General features: G+C 48.6%; 1 protein-coding gene across 1 annotated transcript; it reads right to left on the minus strand.

Moving 5' to 3' along the window:
• Window positions 1–2,251: 2,251 nt before the first annotated feature.
• YWHAB (tyrosine 3-monooxygenase/tryptophan 5-monooxygenase activation protein beta) lies at window positions 2,252–16,609 on the minus strand. Its single transcript, XM_087749770.1, has 6 exons — window positions 16,463–16,609; window positions 8,296–8,596; window positions 7,178–7,301; window positions 5,981–6,144; window positions 4,618–4,713; window positions 2,252–4,144 (listed from the first exon to the last, which is right to left on the minus strand). Exons 2-6 carry the CDS (start codon window positions 8,587–8,589, stop codon window positions 4,088–4,090), a joined length of 735 nt encoding a protein of 244 aa, XP_087605896.1. The 5' UTR covers window positions 8,590–8,596; window positions 16,463–16,609; the 3' UTR covers window positions 2,252–4,087.
• Window positions 16,610–19,362: the final 2,753 nt, after the last annotated feature.

The raw sequence follows: 19,362 nt of genomic DNA on the forward strand, positions 1-19,362 counted from the left end.
TAACGCTGCCTGTAACGCAACGCTGCCTGTAACGCTGCCTGTAACGCAACGCTGCCTGTAACGCTACGCTGCCTGTAACGCTGCCTGTCCCAGCCACGCGTTTTTAGGAAATCACGTGTTCTGGTAAGTGATTCCCCGAAGTTGAGAAACCCAGGCTGGGCAGGTTTGGGTTGGATATTAGGAAAAACTTCTTCCCGGAAAGGGCTGTCAGGCCCTGGCCCAGGCTGCCCAGGGCAGGGGCTGAGTCCCCACCCCTGGGGGTATTCAAAAGCCGGGGAGATGTGGTGCTTGGGGACATGGTGTAGTGGTGGCTTTGGCAGCGCTGGGTTAACGTTGGACTTGATGATCCTAAAGGTCCTTTCCAACCTAAACGATTCTGGGGTTCTGTAAGATCTACACAGCTCAGTGCAACCCCCTCATCCCCAGACTCACATGCAAACCCTGCAGCAAACGCCCTCAGCACCGAGCTGCGGCCGCTGGGATGTGGCACCCGCTGCCCTCACCCTTTGTCTGGATGACACAAGAGCGGTGCAAGGTCACCTTCATCTGCAGAGATCACCCCCAGCTGTGCCGGACACAGCGGTACGCGCGCGAGAGGCGTGGATTTGCCGTGAAAGGGCCCGCCGCGCAGCTGAAACGCCGGGTGAGAAAGCAGGGGCGCGCGGGGCAGGGCTGCGCCGGCCCCGAGCCGCCAGCATCGCTGCTTCAGCCGGAGCCGCCGCTCCGCAGGGCAACGCTCCCTCCGCTTCCACGCTTTTAAGCGGGACAGACAGGCGTCCCACGTTGACTTCAGCTGAACAGGTCTGCTGGATTTGATGAAAAAAGGCGATTCCTCTGCCGCCACGGAGGCCTCGAACGCCGCTCAGGAGGCACCAGCCCGCTCCGGGCAGCGGCAGCACCACGGTCCCACACCTTAACGCAAACCCAAGCGCGGCCGCTCAGCTCTGCCCCATCCCGCGCCCTCGGAAGGCTCAGCTGCGGCGCAGAGCAGGAGAAACTTCACCGTCCCAAAAGCCTTCTGGTGGTCTCCCCCACCGAACTGCCTCACCGAGGCCAGACGAGCACCGGTGCCAGGAACGAGAAGCCGCAGCAGCGCTGATTAACTCAAACTTGTGGGGTCCACCCGGACTCTGCCTGGGGCTGGGCCAGCCGGCGTGCCCTGCCCCAGAACGAGATCGTTACTCAAAAACATGATATTCCCTTAACTCATCGCTGCTGCAGAGCAGTGTCCTAGGCTCATCGCCTCCCCGAAAGCAAGGATGGGAGTCGTCGTCTGAAGGAACTGAGGTGGGACAAGTGCTCGGAACAGGAGCAGCCAGCAGGACCTGGGGTTTTTTCTTCTTGGAGCTGCCAATGCCATCAGCACGAGTCAGAGGGGGAGTAAAACCATTGAGGAGCAAGTCTGTCTGTAAAGACTGAAGAAAACAACAAGGAGCAATAACTACAGATACAAACACCATTTAAAGCCACGGCACAGGACAGATCAGTGCGTGAGCAGCGGCTGGCTCGATGGTTTTGGCCCAACGCCTTGTAGCGGTCGATCAAAAGCAGCCGAGCATTGCCACCCGCCGAGCAGGGGTCTGCAGCGTCTGGCTGCGGAGCGAGAGGCGCGAGGGCGGGCAGGACGCTTGATTCGGCCCCCGCCAACCGCCCCGGCGCTTTTGGGCTGCCGGCTGTCAGCCGGCTGGCTGGCACCCATCTCCTCCAGCGCTTTCTTTGCAGGAGGGCACCTCCGCTTGCACTCCAGCGGGTGCTCGCGGGCCCCGTGGTGCTTTTGCACCGGGAAGCGCGGAGTTACCCGGAGCGCAGCGGGGCGTGCGAAGGGACGAGGGAGGGAGGGCCAGCGGAGGAGCGAGCCTGCCTTCGGACGCCAGCATTCAAAGCATTCCCTAAGGAAAAAGCTTTTCTCATGGACAGCGTGCCCACCCATACCATAGGCAATGACTCACGGCAAGTTACACAGATATTTATAGCTGCGTTTAAGTCCTGCAGTGACAATATATTGTAAGTGTGACCTCAACAAAACCGAAGAGACCCAGCGTTCGCTACCCCAAAGCTGGGAGGGGGCGGGGGGAGTCTCTCCGCAAAGGTAATTACGTATTCACCCCAAATGACGAGTAATTAAGTATCCACACCGTCTGGAAACCATGAAGCAACTCGCCCAATCCAAGATCCGTGCATTTAATCAAAGTGGTGATTTTACTACCACAAGTTTCGTTCCACGAGGACGGCAGAGACGACAGACGCAAACAACTGATAAAATTTTGTTTTATTCTTCACTTTTGAATTCTTTTACACTTTCCTGATTATTTTGTGTAAGGTGAAACTAGAACTGTTTAAAAGACATACACGAATCTAGTACATCAATAACCAGGTATTTCTTTTTGCTATGCTATTCTCACAACCACGCGTGTGCTAGGCAATATAACCATCACAGAAGCAAACTTTAGGCAGAATACTGGTCAGTAAAAACAAAGCGAAAAGAGCTACCAGATATACAGACAGGCTCGGTTCCACATTCACTACTGCGTTTATCAAGCGCCAAGTATTAACTGCACAATTTGTTCAGCTAGTAGAGGGGAGTTTTAAAATCAGTGCATGAAATTCTCTTCAGCAGACAGATGGACAGACAAACAGATGGCTGCTATACCTAGGTGGGATGTGAAGGCGGGGGGATGATACCGCGAGACTGAGAGGTGACTCTTCCTCATCTCTTCCACTGCATTATTCACGCCACTCTTACTAGGTTTTATTTCATGGGACATGTTTGAAACATTACTAGGTGAGGACGTTTGGAGCTCAAATATTACAAGCGTTACAAATGTGTGGGTCTGCATTCCAGTGGGATAAATGGGAAATCCTGAATATTTGAGCCAGATGCTGGTACTACCAAGAAAATGGCGGATGGGAGCCGAAGACTGCAACAGCACCGGCAGCTCCCAAACACGCAAGAAAGAAACCTGTCCTCGAGCAGACTCAGGTCTCGCCCACCATCCCGACAGCACCCGCAACCACAGAAAGGATGGCGCGAACGTGGGAGTCGGGAATTGCTTTAATGGAGTTTAAACCGGTGAGAGGGTCAAGGATGAACAGAGTCCGATGGGAGAAAAACTTCTATAAGGCGAACTCAAAGATGGCTCAGTGGGTTACATCAGAAGTTTTCAGGATAAATTCAAAATGGGAATACCGTGGAGATTTCGATTCACCTAAGAGTAAAGTGATGCAAAAGTGGCAGATCGCTTCATGGTATCATCCAAACTAATAAGGCCATTCAAAAAATTGAACCTTCTCCTATTGCAAGTCCGTGGTAGTGAACCAAGGATTCTCACTACTGAAGAATATCTAAGGTATAATCAGGTACGTTATTGCTGCGGGAAGGGGCTTAGTCATGCATGTCCTATGAGCATGAAAGCACTTTTAGAAGTCAAATCCCAGTTATCTGCCAGTGTAAAGAACTTGGAAATCAAGCTGCTAACCCCCCCGTTACCCTCCTCCCCAAAACAAACCCCATCCCCAGAAAGACAGGATTGACAAAGTGAGCTTTTGACTGAAAGCGGTGCCTCAGACTCGGTTACAAATGCCTACAGAGTGTGCCTGTTACACTAATTCTTAGCAGTGTCGCTAACTGGAATGCCATACGTCGGATTTTTCTCCTTCCGTGCCCCAGTGTCACAATAGAATCTCTATAACTTTCTGTACAACTTTACAACAGAATTGTACTTCGACTATTTTGGTGCCAAATTAAGCTCGCCGCACTTACATAATTGATGTCTACGCTTTTCTACCGATAAGAGTTTTGTAAAGCCAATTGCAATCACAAAACCCATAATCACAGTGTTCAGTTAAAAATATAAACACGGTAATCATAACTGGAAATGTTCCTAATAGGAAAGTTCGGAATGCCATTATAATAACCGACCTCCGCTTTAAGTACACAGAACACCAACCAACCGTTTTTACCCCACAGACGGTTTTTGCTACGTTGAGGTTGTGAAAGTCGATGTACTATTCTTTTTGCTTGTCGCACAAAGGGATATATGTGTAGGATACAGGGTGACATTGAACATATAGTGAAGCGTGACGGCCATTAGTTCTCTCCCTCCCCAGCATCCCCTTCGTCTCCCTGGTTTTCCGACGTCCATAGCTGTAAGAAAACACAAGGACATGTTTGTGCTGAAAGCACGCAGTTAATTACAATTGTCAGGAAAGGGAAGATGGCATAATTAGCAGGAGCTGCGCCATTTTCTCAGCTAAGAGCAATACGGAACTGAACAGTAAAGCTAAAGAACAACGAACTAGAACACGGCAGAGGATTACAAGTAAAAAGCCAGCAAAAGCTTGCAAGCTCAACGCAACGACAAGCGGGCTGTTGAGAACAGGCAAACTGGTCCTGCTGTTACAAAAAAGCTGAGTTTGTTCCAGTGGTTAACAAGGGATTTCTGGTTTAAACAAGCAAGTCTAACTGGTCTGGTCACCAAAAGCAGGGCAGTTCACACACGCAGTTAATGCCTCAGCAAAGGCTGCCACGGGCCCAGAACCACCCAAGTCTGCAGGCGTGGAGTCCAGCGGCCTAAAGCAGCAGCAGCGCAAGCGCACAGCTCGCCCCGTGGTACTTACAGTGAGGTTGTCCCTAAGCAGCTGCATGATGAGGGTGCTGTCTTTGTACGACTCTTCATTCAGCGTGTCCAGCTCCGCTATCGCTTCGTCAAATGCCTAAAAACATGCAAGACAGCACCTTCACACTCTGCTCACACAGAGCTCACAGATTTGCCACGTTACCATTCAAATTCTGTGACAAAAGCTTCCAATATTTTTCTTTTCCACCAGGAGAAGCAGTGTAGAACAAAGTGAGCACCAGATCACTAGACAACCAGTGGGAAAACAGAAGCCTTCGGGGGGGTCCAGATGAAAGCCCAGAACAACTTCACTACCACGCCAATGCCAAGTACTGAGAAGGCAAGCGCTCTGTCATACTGAAGAATGACTCGCACAGCTTGAAGTCAGGTTTAAGAGGAACACTTAAAAGCAATACTTTCATTAAAAATGAAGGTTTCACTGGTCTAAATTGGCAGTAAAAGACAAAGGTACCATTACATTGATGTATGTATTGCATGGGAATAAGTAGGAAAGAAAATGGAAGACGAGGGTTTTTGGACAGCGGAGTGGAAGGTTTTGCATTTCTTTTCAAAACAGCAGAGGACATCGGCCATTCTTCCTATCCATCCGCGGCACATGAAAGCCCAAGCTGCAAGTCTGAGAGCTGAGACACACGAGTAAGCGCTATTTCTTCATTCAGGTTTCAAACAGATGTAAGCACCGTAACTGAAAAAGCAGGAACAGCAGCTCTGCACAGCAAAACATTACTTGGTACAAAGCATTATTAAGGCGCACGTTAAGAAAGCAAAGATTCACCTAATGCCGTATAATTCAACTTACTACCAGATAACTTTCAGAGACGCAAAAAGCTCCATTTAGAAGGCTCTGATCATGGTTTAAAGAGAAAGCTACGACAGAAGTGAAGAGCACAGCCCATCGCACGAGCTCTTCTTGGTCTCTGGAGAGAGCAGCACACCCACACGCAGATACACGAGGGCATTTAGGGCTACGACCGCAGTCACAAAGATGACACTTCATGTATTTGCTAAGTGTTCAAATTTAAGTAAATATTTCACTTTAGAAGCGCTAAATTAATCCAAGCGTTTTCAAATTCGACACAAGCGCATTCTAAGAGAATTACATGGACATAGGAAGAGGCGCTTTGTCTCCCCTTTCACTGGATCGACTCCACTCGCAAATTCGCTTTGCTTAAAGCTAAGCTAGTCAGGCTAACTCACCTGAAAATACACCACGATGACAGCAGATGACAGCATTTTTAAGGAATTCGACATGAAAAAGCATAATCATCTACAAAGTGCTATTGCAACCATGTAATTATCTCCTCAGCCTCCACAAAAATTGGTAATATGAAGAGTTTGCTTACCGTCTTTGCCAGATTACAGGCTTTTTCAGGAGAATTTAGTATCTCATAGTAGAAGACAGAGAAATTTAGAGCCAAACCGAGTCGAATGGGGTGTGTTGGCTGCATCTCTTTCTTGCTAATTTCAAACGCCTCCTGGTAAGCTTGCTGCGAGTTTGCTACCGTTGCTGCAAGAAGCAATTACGATCGCATTAACGCACTCTACATGGCCGTGCTTCACAGGGGAAGCTATTCTAGTCTTGGTCTAGGCTACCGCCCCACCAGAAATTCATACGATTACATACGCACAGACACTTCTTTCAGTGTTTTTAGACGTAAAACATTAGCTACCACTGGCTGAACTATTAAGGCAGGAATATCCAGATAAAGCTTTTAGCTATGGAAGTGAAATTGATCATTTTAAGAGTCTTACAATTAAATTTATTCAAAATAAATTCCAACCAATACGAATGCAGGTAAGCTTTACCTAAGTCAAAGTGCACTGTGCTTAAACACTCACTTCCAGCCCAGCTGAAGAAGCAGTAGCTCTGAATAATAAATCCAGAAAAAGCATATGGGGAAGAAGAGGTATCTAAACTACCTCTTTAAACTGAAGGAAACATTCAGCAGGTGGGTCATGAACTTTGTATTTCGGTTTGGGGTTTCAGAGGAAAGACAACAGTCCCTTCCTGGCTCATGGGTAACAATAAGCTCCAGAATAGCGTCAAACTACGATTGCAAGCCATAGACTACATCAGACGCTCACTGGGAATTCAGGCACGGTTCAGCATTGCTTTACCATTTCAGGATTAATTGGCTTAGGACCCAGTAACCTAATATCCATTATTTGCATGCAGAAAGCTTGCCAACAGTGAAGACTTGCAAACTAAATTCATCATTTAAACAAGAGATAGGAACAAAGCATTTTCCACGAGAAAAAACACATTCTCCAGGAAAAGGGTTTTACGCGGCCAAATACGCTTGAAAATCAGACACTGAGGTCGAGGGCTGCAAGCAGAATTTGACTGGTTTGATGAACGTCTATCAACCACTTCTTTTAATTTCAGTGAAGTCTTTCTCTAAAAGCGACTTGCACTGCACCCGTCTTCAATACTACAGAGCAGTAGCAAAAAGAAATAAATACTTTGTGTTAGGGGAAAAGATCACAAGTATTTATTCTGCTCAGCCCCCAGCAGAATGAGAGCCTTTCTCTCTACTTACTTTGCTTATTGTCCCCAGATGCCACCTCGGAGAGGTATCTGTAGTAATCGCCTTTCATTTTCAAATAGAAGACCTTGCTTTCTGGCTGCGTGGCATTGACAATAAGGTATTTATCCAGGAGTTCCTGAGAAAGGAAACATCACATTTTTTTTCCCCAAGTAATAAAAACAATGCCTGAAACAGAGCCTTCCTTGCAATGCTAAGCACGGAACTGTTAAAACATTAACAATGACTTAAGTACAATCATGCGTTAATCACTTTGCCTACTGTTGGCTAAACTCAGAAAAAAAGAGAAACTACTTGTGTCCTAATCCCTGGAAAGCAGCAACCTTGCTGTGTTGAGCCATCCACAGTTCACTCCTGCAGAACCTAGTGGCTAGCAGGGCTTAAGGCCGCAAAGATTTTCCTTGAAATACACTGAGGCGAACCTATGCCCACAACCAAGCTAAGGAAAAGCAGCAGCTTGACGTTAGCACGAGTCTGGTCACTTTTGCTGCCAGAAACTTAAGTTCTACACAGAGTAGTGAAATTATCCACAACAAACTGATTCTATCTGCAGCTCCAGCTGAGAAGCTGACTAGTGGCACAGTCAGCGCGTGCACATTCGGAAAGAGATGCGAAGACCGACAGTGCTGACAGCGACTGCTCCTGACGGATCTTTAGCAATAAAAAGCATCCCTCTTGTCTAAGCGAAAGAAATAGCAAAACTGGTTTGGGGGAAGACGTACACACCTTCTCCATCCAAAAAAAGTACTAAAGCTGCAGGACATCAGCATTCACTAACAAAAGAATTTCAACGGTAGGCTTTTCAGCAGGACTCATGCCAGTGCCCCAGATCTAAATTTGTTTTCACAGCTGCTGGCTAGGGGTCTTCAACATCGCCTTGTTTGCTTTTTTCTATTTTTAAAAGAAATACTATTTTATGACAAGAATCCAACAAATTCCCTAAGAAACAAACTAGGTGACTTAGGCGCTAGAACTGGACTTAAGCATGTGGCTATGCAAAACTCTTTCCTCGCTAAGGTGCTGCAGCGTCTACAGCCCTGCTAAGATTCCGTAAGCCTCACTGAAGGATGCTGCAGCACTAACTACTGTTATTTTTGCTGTTGGATTATTACCAGCACATCATTGCAGATATCCTGCAATTCAGCCTCAATTTTCTCACGATATTCTCTTCCCATCTGCTGTTTCTTCTCGTTCCTCTCTGTTTTCTGTTCAATGCTGGAAATTACACGCCAGGACGAGCGACGGGCACCAACCACGTTCTTGTAGGCAACTGAGAGTAGATTCCTTTCTTCGTTGGACAGTTCATGTCCTTGCTCAGTGACAGCCTTCATAGCAGCAGCCATGTCATCGTAACGCTCAGCCTGTTCAGCCAGTTTGGCTTTCTGTACCAACTCACTTTTATCCATGGCTCTCCTGTAATTGGTGGGGAATAAAAAAATAGAGAAAAACGTCTCTTGATTGTCTGCACTGTGGAAGCTGATGCTGAAGGCTGAAGCAGAACTCGCAGTCGCTAATAAGTGGGAAATCTATCAACTCTAATAAAGTAATATGAAGGGTTTCTTTTTAAAAATTTATACGACCTTTTGCCAAATACATATAATTTCTATGTGCAAATGACTGATCACAATCCTGAACATATGTAAGCGTTATTCTTCAAAACGCAGCAAAATTCATATTGGCATTAAGCACAGCACATCCATATGTTCCCTATGTAAATCTCTCCCCTCGTCTATACTGGCCACAGCTCAGCCTGGGAGACACGGCATGTTCTGACCCAGAAACCACCAGTTTTGGATGTTCTGGGGTTTTTTTGTTTGTTTGTTTTCCCCCCAGTATTATACAACAGCAACTACTTAGGAACATTGAAGCACTGGACAGCTCCTCCTGACACTGAAGATTTTTTGCACACTACAGGAGATGTTTCCATGGGTTTAAATAGACCATACCCGGTAAAGCTGTAGTTGTTCGCAACTACGGAAAGTACATTTATACTGTTCTGCCAGAAAATGGGGTTTTACACCTTCATCAACGTACATATAATGGACAATTCTACACAGCTAGGGTGGCTGTCTCAGGTTTTCAAGACCTTTCAAACAACACTGACATTCACAAAACCGAATGGGACACGGCCCACGGGATGGTCGCTACTGCAAAACCAATTGCTTATATGGAAACAACTTGTTTATCATTTCTGATAATGCAGTTTGGCAACTGAAGCCAAGAAAAACGCCTCGCATGACCACAAGGCCCCTGAAGAGCGTAAGCAATGAAAAATGAAATTAGTAAGGAATGTGTCAGTGAGGCAGCCTGAGTGTTGCTTACTTCTACAAGACGATGCCAACATATAGTTAACTCAGCCATTGAGCTACCAACCTTATACTCAGCCACCTAGGGCCAGGTTCACAGGAAAACTTAAACAAGTGGGTTTTTTGCCTTTATCAAAGTAAGTGGACCTCAATACCTCACAAACTCCCAGAGGCCCCAAATTCATCTGTAAAATTTCTCCAGGCGCGTAGGTTCACTTTCGGACAGACCCAGAACTGCTATTCCTGTCAGTACTGAGCAATAACGTTCCTCTCCTACTCCCTCAATCCCCATCAGGACTCTCACTCTCCAGATGAGAAGTTATCAGGCTGAGACTGAACAGCCTAAGAACAACTTCCAAAAGAACAATAAAAAGCAAAGAAGAACGATAAGTTTACAACTGTCTTTCATAGGCTTCTGTTCATTAGACAAGTGCCTACAGCCCTATTAGAAAGGACCAAGAGGCTGGATGTGATTGCTGTAGCCTTTTTGCCGGCTCTCTCCTTTGAAGATCCCGGTCTGACGGGCTCCTGATGGAGAACGTCTCGCACACGCTGCTCAGTTTGTATTTCAATCCAAGTATCACCTGCCACACTGCTATGCGGGGAAACCAGGCCCCTACGCTAAGTCCTCAACCAGGACACTGGGATGCTGACCCAAATTCCCAGTTTCAGAGTTTCTTACTGCCAAAGACAGGAGTCCTACCTACAAAATTATTTTGAGATGAGCATATTCAATCCCTCCAGCTGAAGTTATTGCATTTTAGCCATAAAAAAAAAAAGAAATCACCCAAGATATCAGGTCAAACACTGTTATTTCACATGAAAGCTCTTGAAGTAAATCCAGCAACCAAACGCCCTACCCGCTCTATACTGGCAAGTCACACTCACTCCTGCTCGCGTTTGATCTGTTGTAGATCGAGCCTAATGCATCCATCCCCGTAAGGCACTCCGTAAGGACACGTAATGCTAGGACCAGCCTCCTGGAAAGAGACCTCTTGCAGACTTGTAAGCAAAGCTGGGCTGCAGTTCAGTTCTCTTTCAAATACTGCGTTTAAATGAGTGGATTCTGGCACCTATTAAAAGGCGACACTCAGACTTCAGATCGAAGCCCTCAACAAGACAGACTGACTGTGGGTAGCGGTGTGACAAGTTCTTGTAAGGCATGATTAATTTGGCTCCGTCTTCCCCAAGAGGCCTTTACCACAGGGATATGCTATATTATCGTTGGCTTCTACAGACTTACCAAAAGGATGGCTCCTGAGGATGGAAAGGGAGACGTGAAACTTGTGACGTGCATTTTTTCTCCCTACTCTGAAGCGTATCAGAGTACCAACGCACAACAAGCCTAAGGAACTCATCAGACCCTTTACCATTGAGAGAACCCGTCCCACTTCTCACCGTTGAGTCTATCAAACCTCGTAAACCATTCCCTTAACTCAGCACTAAATTTAGACTATGTGCTTAACGCAGGAAATAATTTGTGAGTGGCGTTTCTCTACCCACTCATTAAAACCTGAACACGAACAAAGTACACCTGAAGCATGTTTTTCAAGTTACGAGAGCCAACTTTAAATAACAGGACGTTTAAACAAAACCATTTCAGAGCAGTTCTAGTTTCCTCACAGCCTGGACAGCTTCTAGAAGCATTTCTATTGCAATTGTCTTATCTTCTCCTCTTCTTCTTCTTATGGAATGTGATTATTATGCAGGAAAAGGCTGCTTGTTGAAGTCCAGAGGCAAGTAGCTCCAACAGAGTTTACATTTTGCCATCGAAAGGCCAGTTTTATCTTTGATCTGCACTTTGCCAATAGTGGTCTAATTTGTAGACAAGTCATCCGTGCAGAATCCCGTTTACAAACAATATAGAGTTTAGTTTAGAGATGGCGCGGAGTTTGTTTTATCAAGCTCACTGACATATTTATCTTTAGATGCAAGTCAGTTCACGGCAGTCAATGGGTTCATATAAGGACACATGAAGGAAATCACAGAGGGAACTGCAAGGGCGTAAAGACCTAGTGGATAAAAGAGATCCAGAAACCACGTTAACATATCAATTATACCAGTGAAGTACCAGCACAAAGCAGTAGAATGTCGTTTCTCATCAAACAACTTTCCTCAGTAATGTAACTAATTCATGCACACCTTAAATGTAACTCAAACTGACTACTGAAGATGGAGTTCCTCAGAACTTCACTGGCTTAGCTTTGACATAAAAATTCAGTATACAAGGGCTCGAGTTGTTCGGTTAATTCATCTTACTATCTGTACTGTTAGAAGGTTTGCTATGAAACACAAAGTATTATTCAGTAACATGGATTTAACAGAACTTAAACGCAGGAAGAAAATCATTTCCCACACCCAAATATCTGCAATCGACAGCAAGCCTACCATTATTTCGTTCACAGGGTGCTGCATAAAGGAACACTTAAAATCCTTATTTGAATCTCCACCGCTTACCTTGTTAGAAGCTTGGAGAGAGCTTTGCAGAGCTATGCTGGCTTGAGCTCCAAAAGAGGGAAGTGTTTGCCAGAAGGAAAAAAGATACAAGGAAAGGAGTGATGTTTGAAAAGGCAAAGAAGCAACTATCAGTTCGAACCAGTCCCTCCCATAGAGGAGCTGAAAGCCACGCTCTAACAATGGATCAGTGTGCCACAGGCTGAAACAAGCAAAGCCTACAGCTAAAAATACTCCGAGGCCACAAACAGAAGCCGTCTGACAAAGGCTACCTGCAGCTAGGAGCAAAACACTCAAAGGTGGTGAACAGGAGGCCAACAGAACGATCTATTCTAGTACCACCGAAGGCAGGCCATGGCGGCAAGGGGGAAAGGGGGAAGATGGAAAAAGGAGCGGAGACGTGCAGATCACAGCCACGGAGGAGACCAGAAATTTGCCTGTTCTAAGCAGAAGATTCTTGTATCAGACACGTTAATACATTTCAAATTCTTAAGAGACCGTCGTCTTAAGAATCTGTCAAACCACAGCTCAGTAGGCCTCCAAAATGAAGTGGCTGGACAGTATTTACAGTAAGGAATGCCAACCACTAGCCAGCAGCTGCAGCCAATAGTACCAGCTGCCGGAAATTTGAATCACCCTAAAATATGATTTTTTATTATTATTTTTTCTCAATCTCCCATACAGCCAAAGTTCTTTCAATCTCGCTTACAAATGCAGAAGAGCATGTATACAGGTACTAAAAGTTACAAGTGCTTACTTCCCACCCCCAGAAAAGCTTTACGCCCGTGCAGACAAGACTCTGAAACACAGCACAAAGCATCAAAGGTAGAGAACGAAAACCTGAAAAACAGTGTTTTGTAACTGCCTTGCTGCTTTTAGTGGAAGATGCAGCAAGAAGGGGATGGTGTGACCACCCTGGGGACAGCACCTGAAGTCAGCACACCCACAGATCCTTCAAGAGTGGATGGACAGACGGAACTGGAGGTTTTCATCTCAGCAACAGCTGAGGAGTAACACGCACAGATAACGTTCTTCAGAAGACTGCAGGAGCCTGAGAACTACATCTTACTGCTCAGCAGTTACTACGTCTGCTTCGTAGCCTTTATGGTTTCCAATCTCGATGAGCTGTTTAGGACAAAGCCAGAACAGATCAGAGGTAACTGCGTTTAAAGTCTGCAGAAATCAAATGAAAACTGACACTGAAAAAAGTCTGGCTTATATAACGTATTGAACTGACAAGACAATACTAATAAGCCTGTGTTGGCCTGAAGTCTGCTGCTCTCGATGAACTGTTCTTCTGACGCTAATTAAGTCATTGATTTGCGTGTACTCTTTTTCCCTTTACAGCAAGCATCAGAATCTATCAGACAAACACTTCCACTTTGTAAAAAAATTAGTGAGAAAGCAGCGTCATTACTGGTTCGACATCCTGGTCCCTAATGAGTCACGCAGCGATGCAGGTTAACAGACCTGCACGTTTCATTGTGAGACACAAACGTAAAACTAGCTTTGGTGAAATGGGATGCAACCATACTTCTCAGTCACAAACTTCGCAAGTCCATTCCAGTTATAACAGGAAAAGCAGCAGACTGGTACAGAATTTGCAGTTCAATCCTCCACCGATACGTGAACATACCTTATTTGACTTCCGGATGGGCAATTCATTCCGAAATTAAACATTCACATGAGGTCAGTGGTATTTCAAATTACAGTTCTACGATTACAGAGAGTAAGAGCTTTGGAGATACCATTTTCGAAAACAAATGGAAAATCCTTCTCCATAATTTGGGCACACACATGCTGACAGAGGTAGCTGCATGATGTTGATGGCATTCGCTGTCAAGTGGACATTGCTCCCAATAGATATTCTTTATAGGAAAAGAATCATCTCTCTTTAAATGGAGTGCAAGTAACCTTCCTTGCTTTATCGTAGTATTAGGCATTTGACTTTATTAGTTGTGTTTCTCTATTTTGGTTCCCTCAAAGGCCACCCTGTATTGCTAAAGAATCGATTAGAAAATGAACGTGTCTGGTACGATCTGAGCAGTGAAATCTCCCACCGAAGCCTGGCTGTAACAAGAAGTTCAGTAAAACATACTGCAAACCTAATAAGGGAAAAAGGAAAATGACTTCATAGTTGTGATATTCTTGCCGACCTTGTGCAGCACATAACTTCAGCCTCCTCTGCATCTACTGATTAACTGCACGCCCTGGCCTTCAGCTCGAATCTTTATGCAAATGTTCAGATAAAATTAACATTCTATAAAGCCATGCCTAAACCCGCTCTGGCCATCTTCTGCCATCGTTACTTACTGCTTCCTAAAAGTGACCAATATAATTTTTGAATAAAACGACATTCAATGGTTTTCAATCCCCGTAGACAATTATGACATTTCTATGGCAAGTACCAATAGTGCGTAGGGATACTGATATCGCATGGACAACTTAAAATTAACGGCAGTAGCCTGGTTCTGGAGGTCATTTAAACGAGGGAGGGCAGCACCACGCTGCTGCATACCTATGGCGCTTCGCACAGGACAGCTGCAGGCGGAGACAAGCGCGCGGTTCCAAAGTACAACATACTTACACGGTAACACCTTTTTGTTCCAACTAGCAGAATTGGTTTTGGCTAGAGTCCAGGTGGAAAGAGTGAGTTATCCCAAAAAATCTTCCCCCAGGCATAAAGTTCATGCCAAACGAATGTATTCATATCACAGGTAAATCGCTTTTGTTAATAATAAACTGAGAGTATTTGTATTACAGGGTGGGGCAAAAAGTGTGGCCACATAAAAGACACGCTGCTATAATGCCTGCTCTTACTGGGATGTACTGGGATACCAGACGGATTAGAGTACTAGCTTTTTACCTCGTTATTCAAATTGTTATTTACTTAACTCCTCCTCATCTGAGTTTATTCACTTGCAGCACAAAAAGCTGCATACTGGCAAAGGCCTGCTTAGGAAAAAAAAAAAAAAAAAGACTCAACATCAAAATAGCAGAGATCAGAACATGCGGTACTGACATAATGAGGTTGAGAAAACTGCACTAGGCCCATCTGTGCAACGAGTCTATCACTTTATCAGTACCAATTTAATAAACAAAATATTATACAGGCTATATTTTTGCAGTCCTTTAACACGAAGAGTGAAACAGGCACTAGCATTCTTGTTTTCTTTTCCAGACCAGTTTATGTCTCATTATTATTTAAAAAAAAAGGCGAGCTTTTCTTTTCATACAGAAGCATGAAAATTTCTGACTGAGGTGTCCTGCAGCAGCGAACGTGTAAGGACACAAATATTCCTACAGCCTCTGAAGTTACAAAACCTTACAAATGCTCTCAAACCCTCTGATATTTGTACGTAGGAATTTAGCTTTTATGGCGCTGCCTGATGTGCAATTTGTTTTCCTACCACCAGAAAAGTTATTTTAACTATTAACAAGGAATTTAGCTGAAAGCAGACGATTTATATTGTGATCTTTGCATTAGACGCACTTTTGCTCCCGTATGCTAACGCAGCAACCGTATGCCACTGACATTTGATCATCCCAATTAATATCTGATTATACATACCTCAAATAAAACCTATGGTGGCTGGTTTTGGGTTACTGCCCAGCCTTTTTTGTGGACTGGGGCTGGCTTGAAGCAACCTTCTTTCCCTCTGGAGCCCTCCCTAATCTCATCTCTATTTCCAGATGGACATAAATAATTAAAAATTTGAAAATAACAATAAAATAATTTGTTTCCTTCTAAAGCGCTCACGACGTTTCCGTCATCGCCCCTGGCCCTGCGTGAGCAGGCTCACACAAACCGGCACAGAGGCGGCACCTCCCCTCTGGGGCTGAAAGGGCCCAGCAGTTCGGCCGGGCACAGCGCTCCCGGTTTGACGGAGCCGCGGGGATGCCCCAAGCCCCTCTCCCGGTTTGGGGCGGTGAACGCAGGAGCCTTGGGGAAGAGGAGGGCTGGGACCGACACCGACCGCGGCGGGGAGGGGCCCGCTCGCCTCCCTCCGCCGGGCAGGGGAGCCCTTCGCCGCCGCCGACCGCCCGGTACAGGTGTGCGCGGCCGGCCTCGCCCTCCGGGGAGCCAGTGACTCACTCAGGGCGGGGCAGGGCCGGGCGCCCGGGGAGGAGGCGGCGCCGCCCGCCCGGGCTCGGCAGCGGCGGCCGAGGGAGGGCCACACCGTTACTCGGGGCGGGGAGGAGAGGGGCAGGACCCGCCGCCCCCCGCCCTGGGACCCTCCCGGGGGCAGCCCCCGCGGCCCGCTGCGGCCTCCGACGCCCCTCCCCGCCGCGGGGCTGCGCCGGCCCCAGCCGGCGGTGGAGGGGAGGAGCGGACCGGGCCGTCGGGGGGGGGGGGGGGGGGCCGGCCGGGGAGGGCTCCCCCGCACGCTCCCGCGGGCGCCGGCGGGGCCGCAGCGGCCCGGCGCGGGCCCAGCCCCAGCGGCGAGGGAAGAGGAGGCGGCGGGGGGGGGAACCCAGGCGCCGGGCGGGGCGGCGGGGAGGGGCCCGGGACCCTCACCTGGAGGGGGCGGCGGCACCGCGGCCTGGATCCCGGCGGGCGAGGCGAGTGGGAGCGCGGCGGCCGCTCGGCGCACGCACACACACCCTGCGGCGCTGCGGCCCCGCTTCCGGCGCCCGCCGGCCCGCCCCTTCCGGCGCCGGGGGCGGGCACCGCCCCTCCCGCCTCCCCATTGGGCCGCCAGCCGCCAGCCGGCTCGCGGTTGCTATAGCGACGGGGCGGGGCGGGGCGCGCGCGTGTGCCGCCAGCCGCTAGGCGCGTTGCCACCCAGGCGCGCGCGGCCGCCATCCCCCTCAGCCCCGCAGCCCCGGCCCCGGCCCCGGTCCCTCGCCCAGGGCCGGAGGGAGGGCGCCTCTCCTCAGGCGAGGCGGCCCCTCCAACCCCGCCCGCCGCATGAAGCGAGGCCGGGCTGCAGAGGAGGCAGGGCCTGCCCGTCCCGTCACACCGCGGCACCCCGCGGGCTGCCAGCCCTTTGTCTCGTTGGAGCGGGTGTCAGAGGCACCGAGGGCCGTCCCCGGGCGGTGCCGACCGCAGCGGGGTCCCTCGGGGAGAGGGCTGCTCCGGCTGGGGAGCGCGGCGACTTTTCGAGCAACACCAAGACAGCATTTTTGGGTTTTTTTTGCCATTTCTCACTACTGTTCTCTGGCTGGGCCTCACGATCCGGGACGTCTCCGCAGAGCACAGACGGCTCCGCACGCCGTCATATCAGTGAAAGTTCACAAACGCTGTGCATTGCAAGGTCACCTCTAAGCACTGTTTTAGTAGTGGCTCCTCCCTACAATTTAAATTGCATGTTTTTACCGTTTCCCTTACTGGCTAAATAAGTTTTATGCAACTGTAATAAATGATATTTACTAGAGAAACAGAGAGAGCGAGCATTTTTGGGGCATGAGGAAAAGTCTAGCTTGCTCTCCCAGAAGGAATCCAAGGAAAAGAGTTCCATTTTATAATGCATGTAAATCCTTTTGGATACGAAGTGACTGAAGGCGCAACCCCCCCGCTCCCACGTCTCAAGTTCACAGCAGCGCCGCCTGCCAGAGCGATACTGGGGCCGGTTGGTCGCAGCGTCCTGGAGCCCAGTTTTCTCTTACCCTTCCAGATACAGTCCTGGTCCTGTCAGCGTCGCTGTCGGATTCCTTTTCGGTGATGGAAGGACTTCATTAGTTTCCTGCTTAGGCTCCATCCAAAGGTTAATTGCTTTGGAAAGTCAGGAGAAAAATTACTTGGCACTCCTGAGTTGTCTGAAGCTGCAAACACTGATTCAGCTAGATCAGTTACTGTCATCTCTCCCTCTTGTTCTTTTCTTTTCTAAGCTAAACTTTGTTTTTTCCCCCATCTTCTCCATAGGCCCTGGTTTCCAGGTTTCCATCTGGGCCATTCCCAGTGTTCTTGCCGAGGCCTTGGGAGCGCCGATTCACAGCAGAATTACTTCAATTCTATTCATACAAAACTTGGTTTGTAGAAGTCTCCTGTCGCCGCCTGTTCGTTCAGTCGCCTGCTGTATCCCCCTCCACCTGCTCACCTCGCTGCCTGCTCTAGCTCGTCGCTGCCCTGCCCGCGTCGTCGCAGCTCACGCCTCCCACTCCCAGCGAGGTGCACCCAGCCCCCTTCATGTTGCTCCTCCAGTCTGCCTCGGTCAAATTCCCATCGTCGCCTCCGGAGTGCGCGCAATCCTTCTTCGCTGGTATTTTTGGACTGTGCATTCTGCATCGCGCTATCCAGGAGGAGCAATTCAGCACCGTGCAGTCACAGACGTGAAACCACCACCCTCTGCTTTTGCAGAGCACGCTGCTGCTCCTGCGGCTGGGCTCCTCTTGGGTCAGAGGCCGCTGAGAGACAACCGTGTTAATTATACAGCTCGTTCCTCCGCGAGCTCTTCTTACCCTGGGGTCTTCCTAGTCCTTGTGTGCCTGGTTCGGTGGAAGAGAGAAGCAATGCATCCTGCAGCTTCTCCAGGTGCAGAAGGGTGAAGGCTGGAACTAACACCAGCCCTCAGCTCTGGAACATGTTGCAGCAGCCGCAAGCCTTTCAAAGAGTCACCGTTCAGAGGAGGAAGTGCAGATCGGCTTGACGCGGCTCAAAGGATCGGCGACAGGAGATCCAGGACTTTGTGGAAGAATGGCCTTTATCTCAGGGACAGGCTCCAGCCATGAATAAACAAGCTCAACACAGAGACGAGCCTGCCTGGCTCTCCGGTAGGAAACGCACTGCTCTGCGTTTTCCCAAAGAGATGCATTTCAGGTAACTAACTGTGAAGAAGCACAAGCGGTATTTGGCTTTAGTGGCTGGCCAGCGTTAGCCCTGTTGGTGCTCTGCGGAGGGCGGAACGGCTGCGCTGACAGCACGCTTGTTGACACGCTCACCATGAGCTGCGGGCAGGCGTCGAGTAAAACCGCAAGGAAGGAAATCACAGGCTTCTGCTCTGAGAAAGGAGATGGCCCGTGGCTGGGATGGAGTCCCCTCGTTAGAGGAGTGGTTCATTACAAGCACCGTGAGACCCGCGCCCTTCCCTGGCTACGTAACGGGCTTCTCCGTCAGAAGCAGCCCCTCTGCAGACAGCTGAGGTGTGCAAGGACAGCATGCTCCTGTCTCGTGCAACTGCTACTGCCACAGGAAGAGGAGCTCAGCCTTCAAAATGCTTCTCTAGCATGAAGTTTACTTAGCACTAGTGACAGTTAAAAGAAGCGGACCAGCCTCATTGGCAAAGATGGCCTGTTGGCGACCAGGGCGGGCTGGGTCTGCTGCCTGTGCAAGCAGCGACACTTCAGTCGTTCCCAGCAGATGGCACAAGCGCTTGAGCGGCTCCAGCTGCTGCTCTCAACAGCGAGGTACCTGCCTCAGGTGCCCGGCTTCTTGCACAAGAAAAGTGAACCTGAGACGTGGAGCAAAATGTTGTATTT

Source organism: Nipponia nippon, unplaced genomic scaffold (assembly GCF_047370975.1).
Source record: "Nipponia nippon isolate SJK-2023a ecotype South Korea unplaced genomic scaffold, ASM4737097v1 scaffold_13, whole genome shotgun sequence".
Classification (NCBI taxonomy): domain Eukaryota; kingdom Metazoa; phylum Chordata; class Aves; order Pelecaniformes; family Threskiornithidae; genus Nipponia; species Nipponia nippon.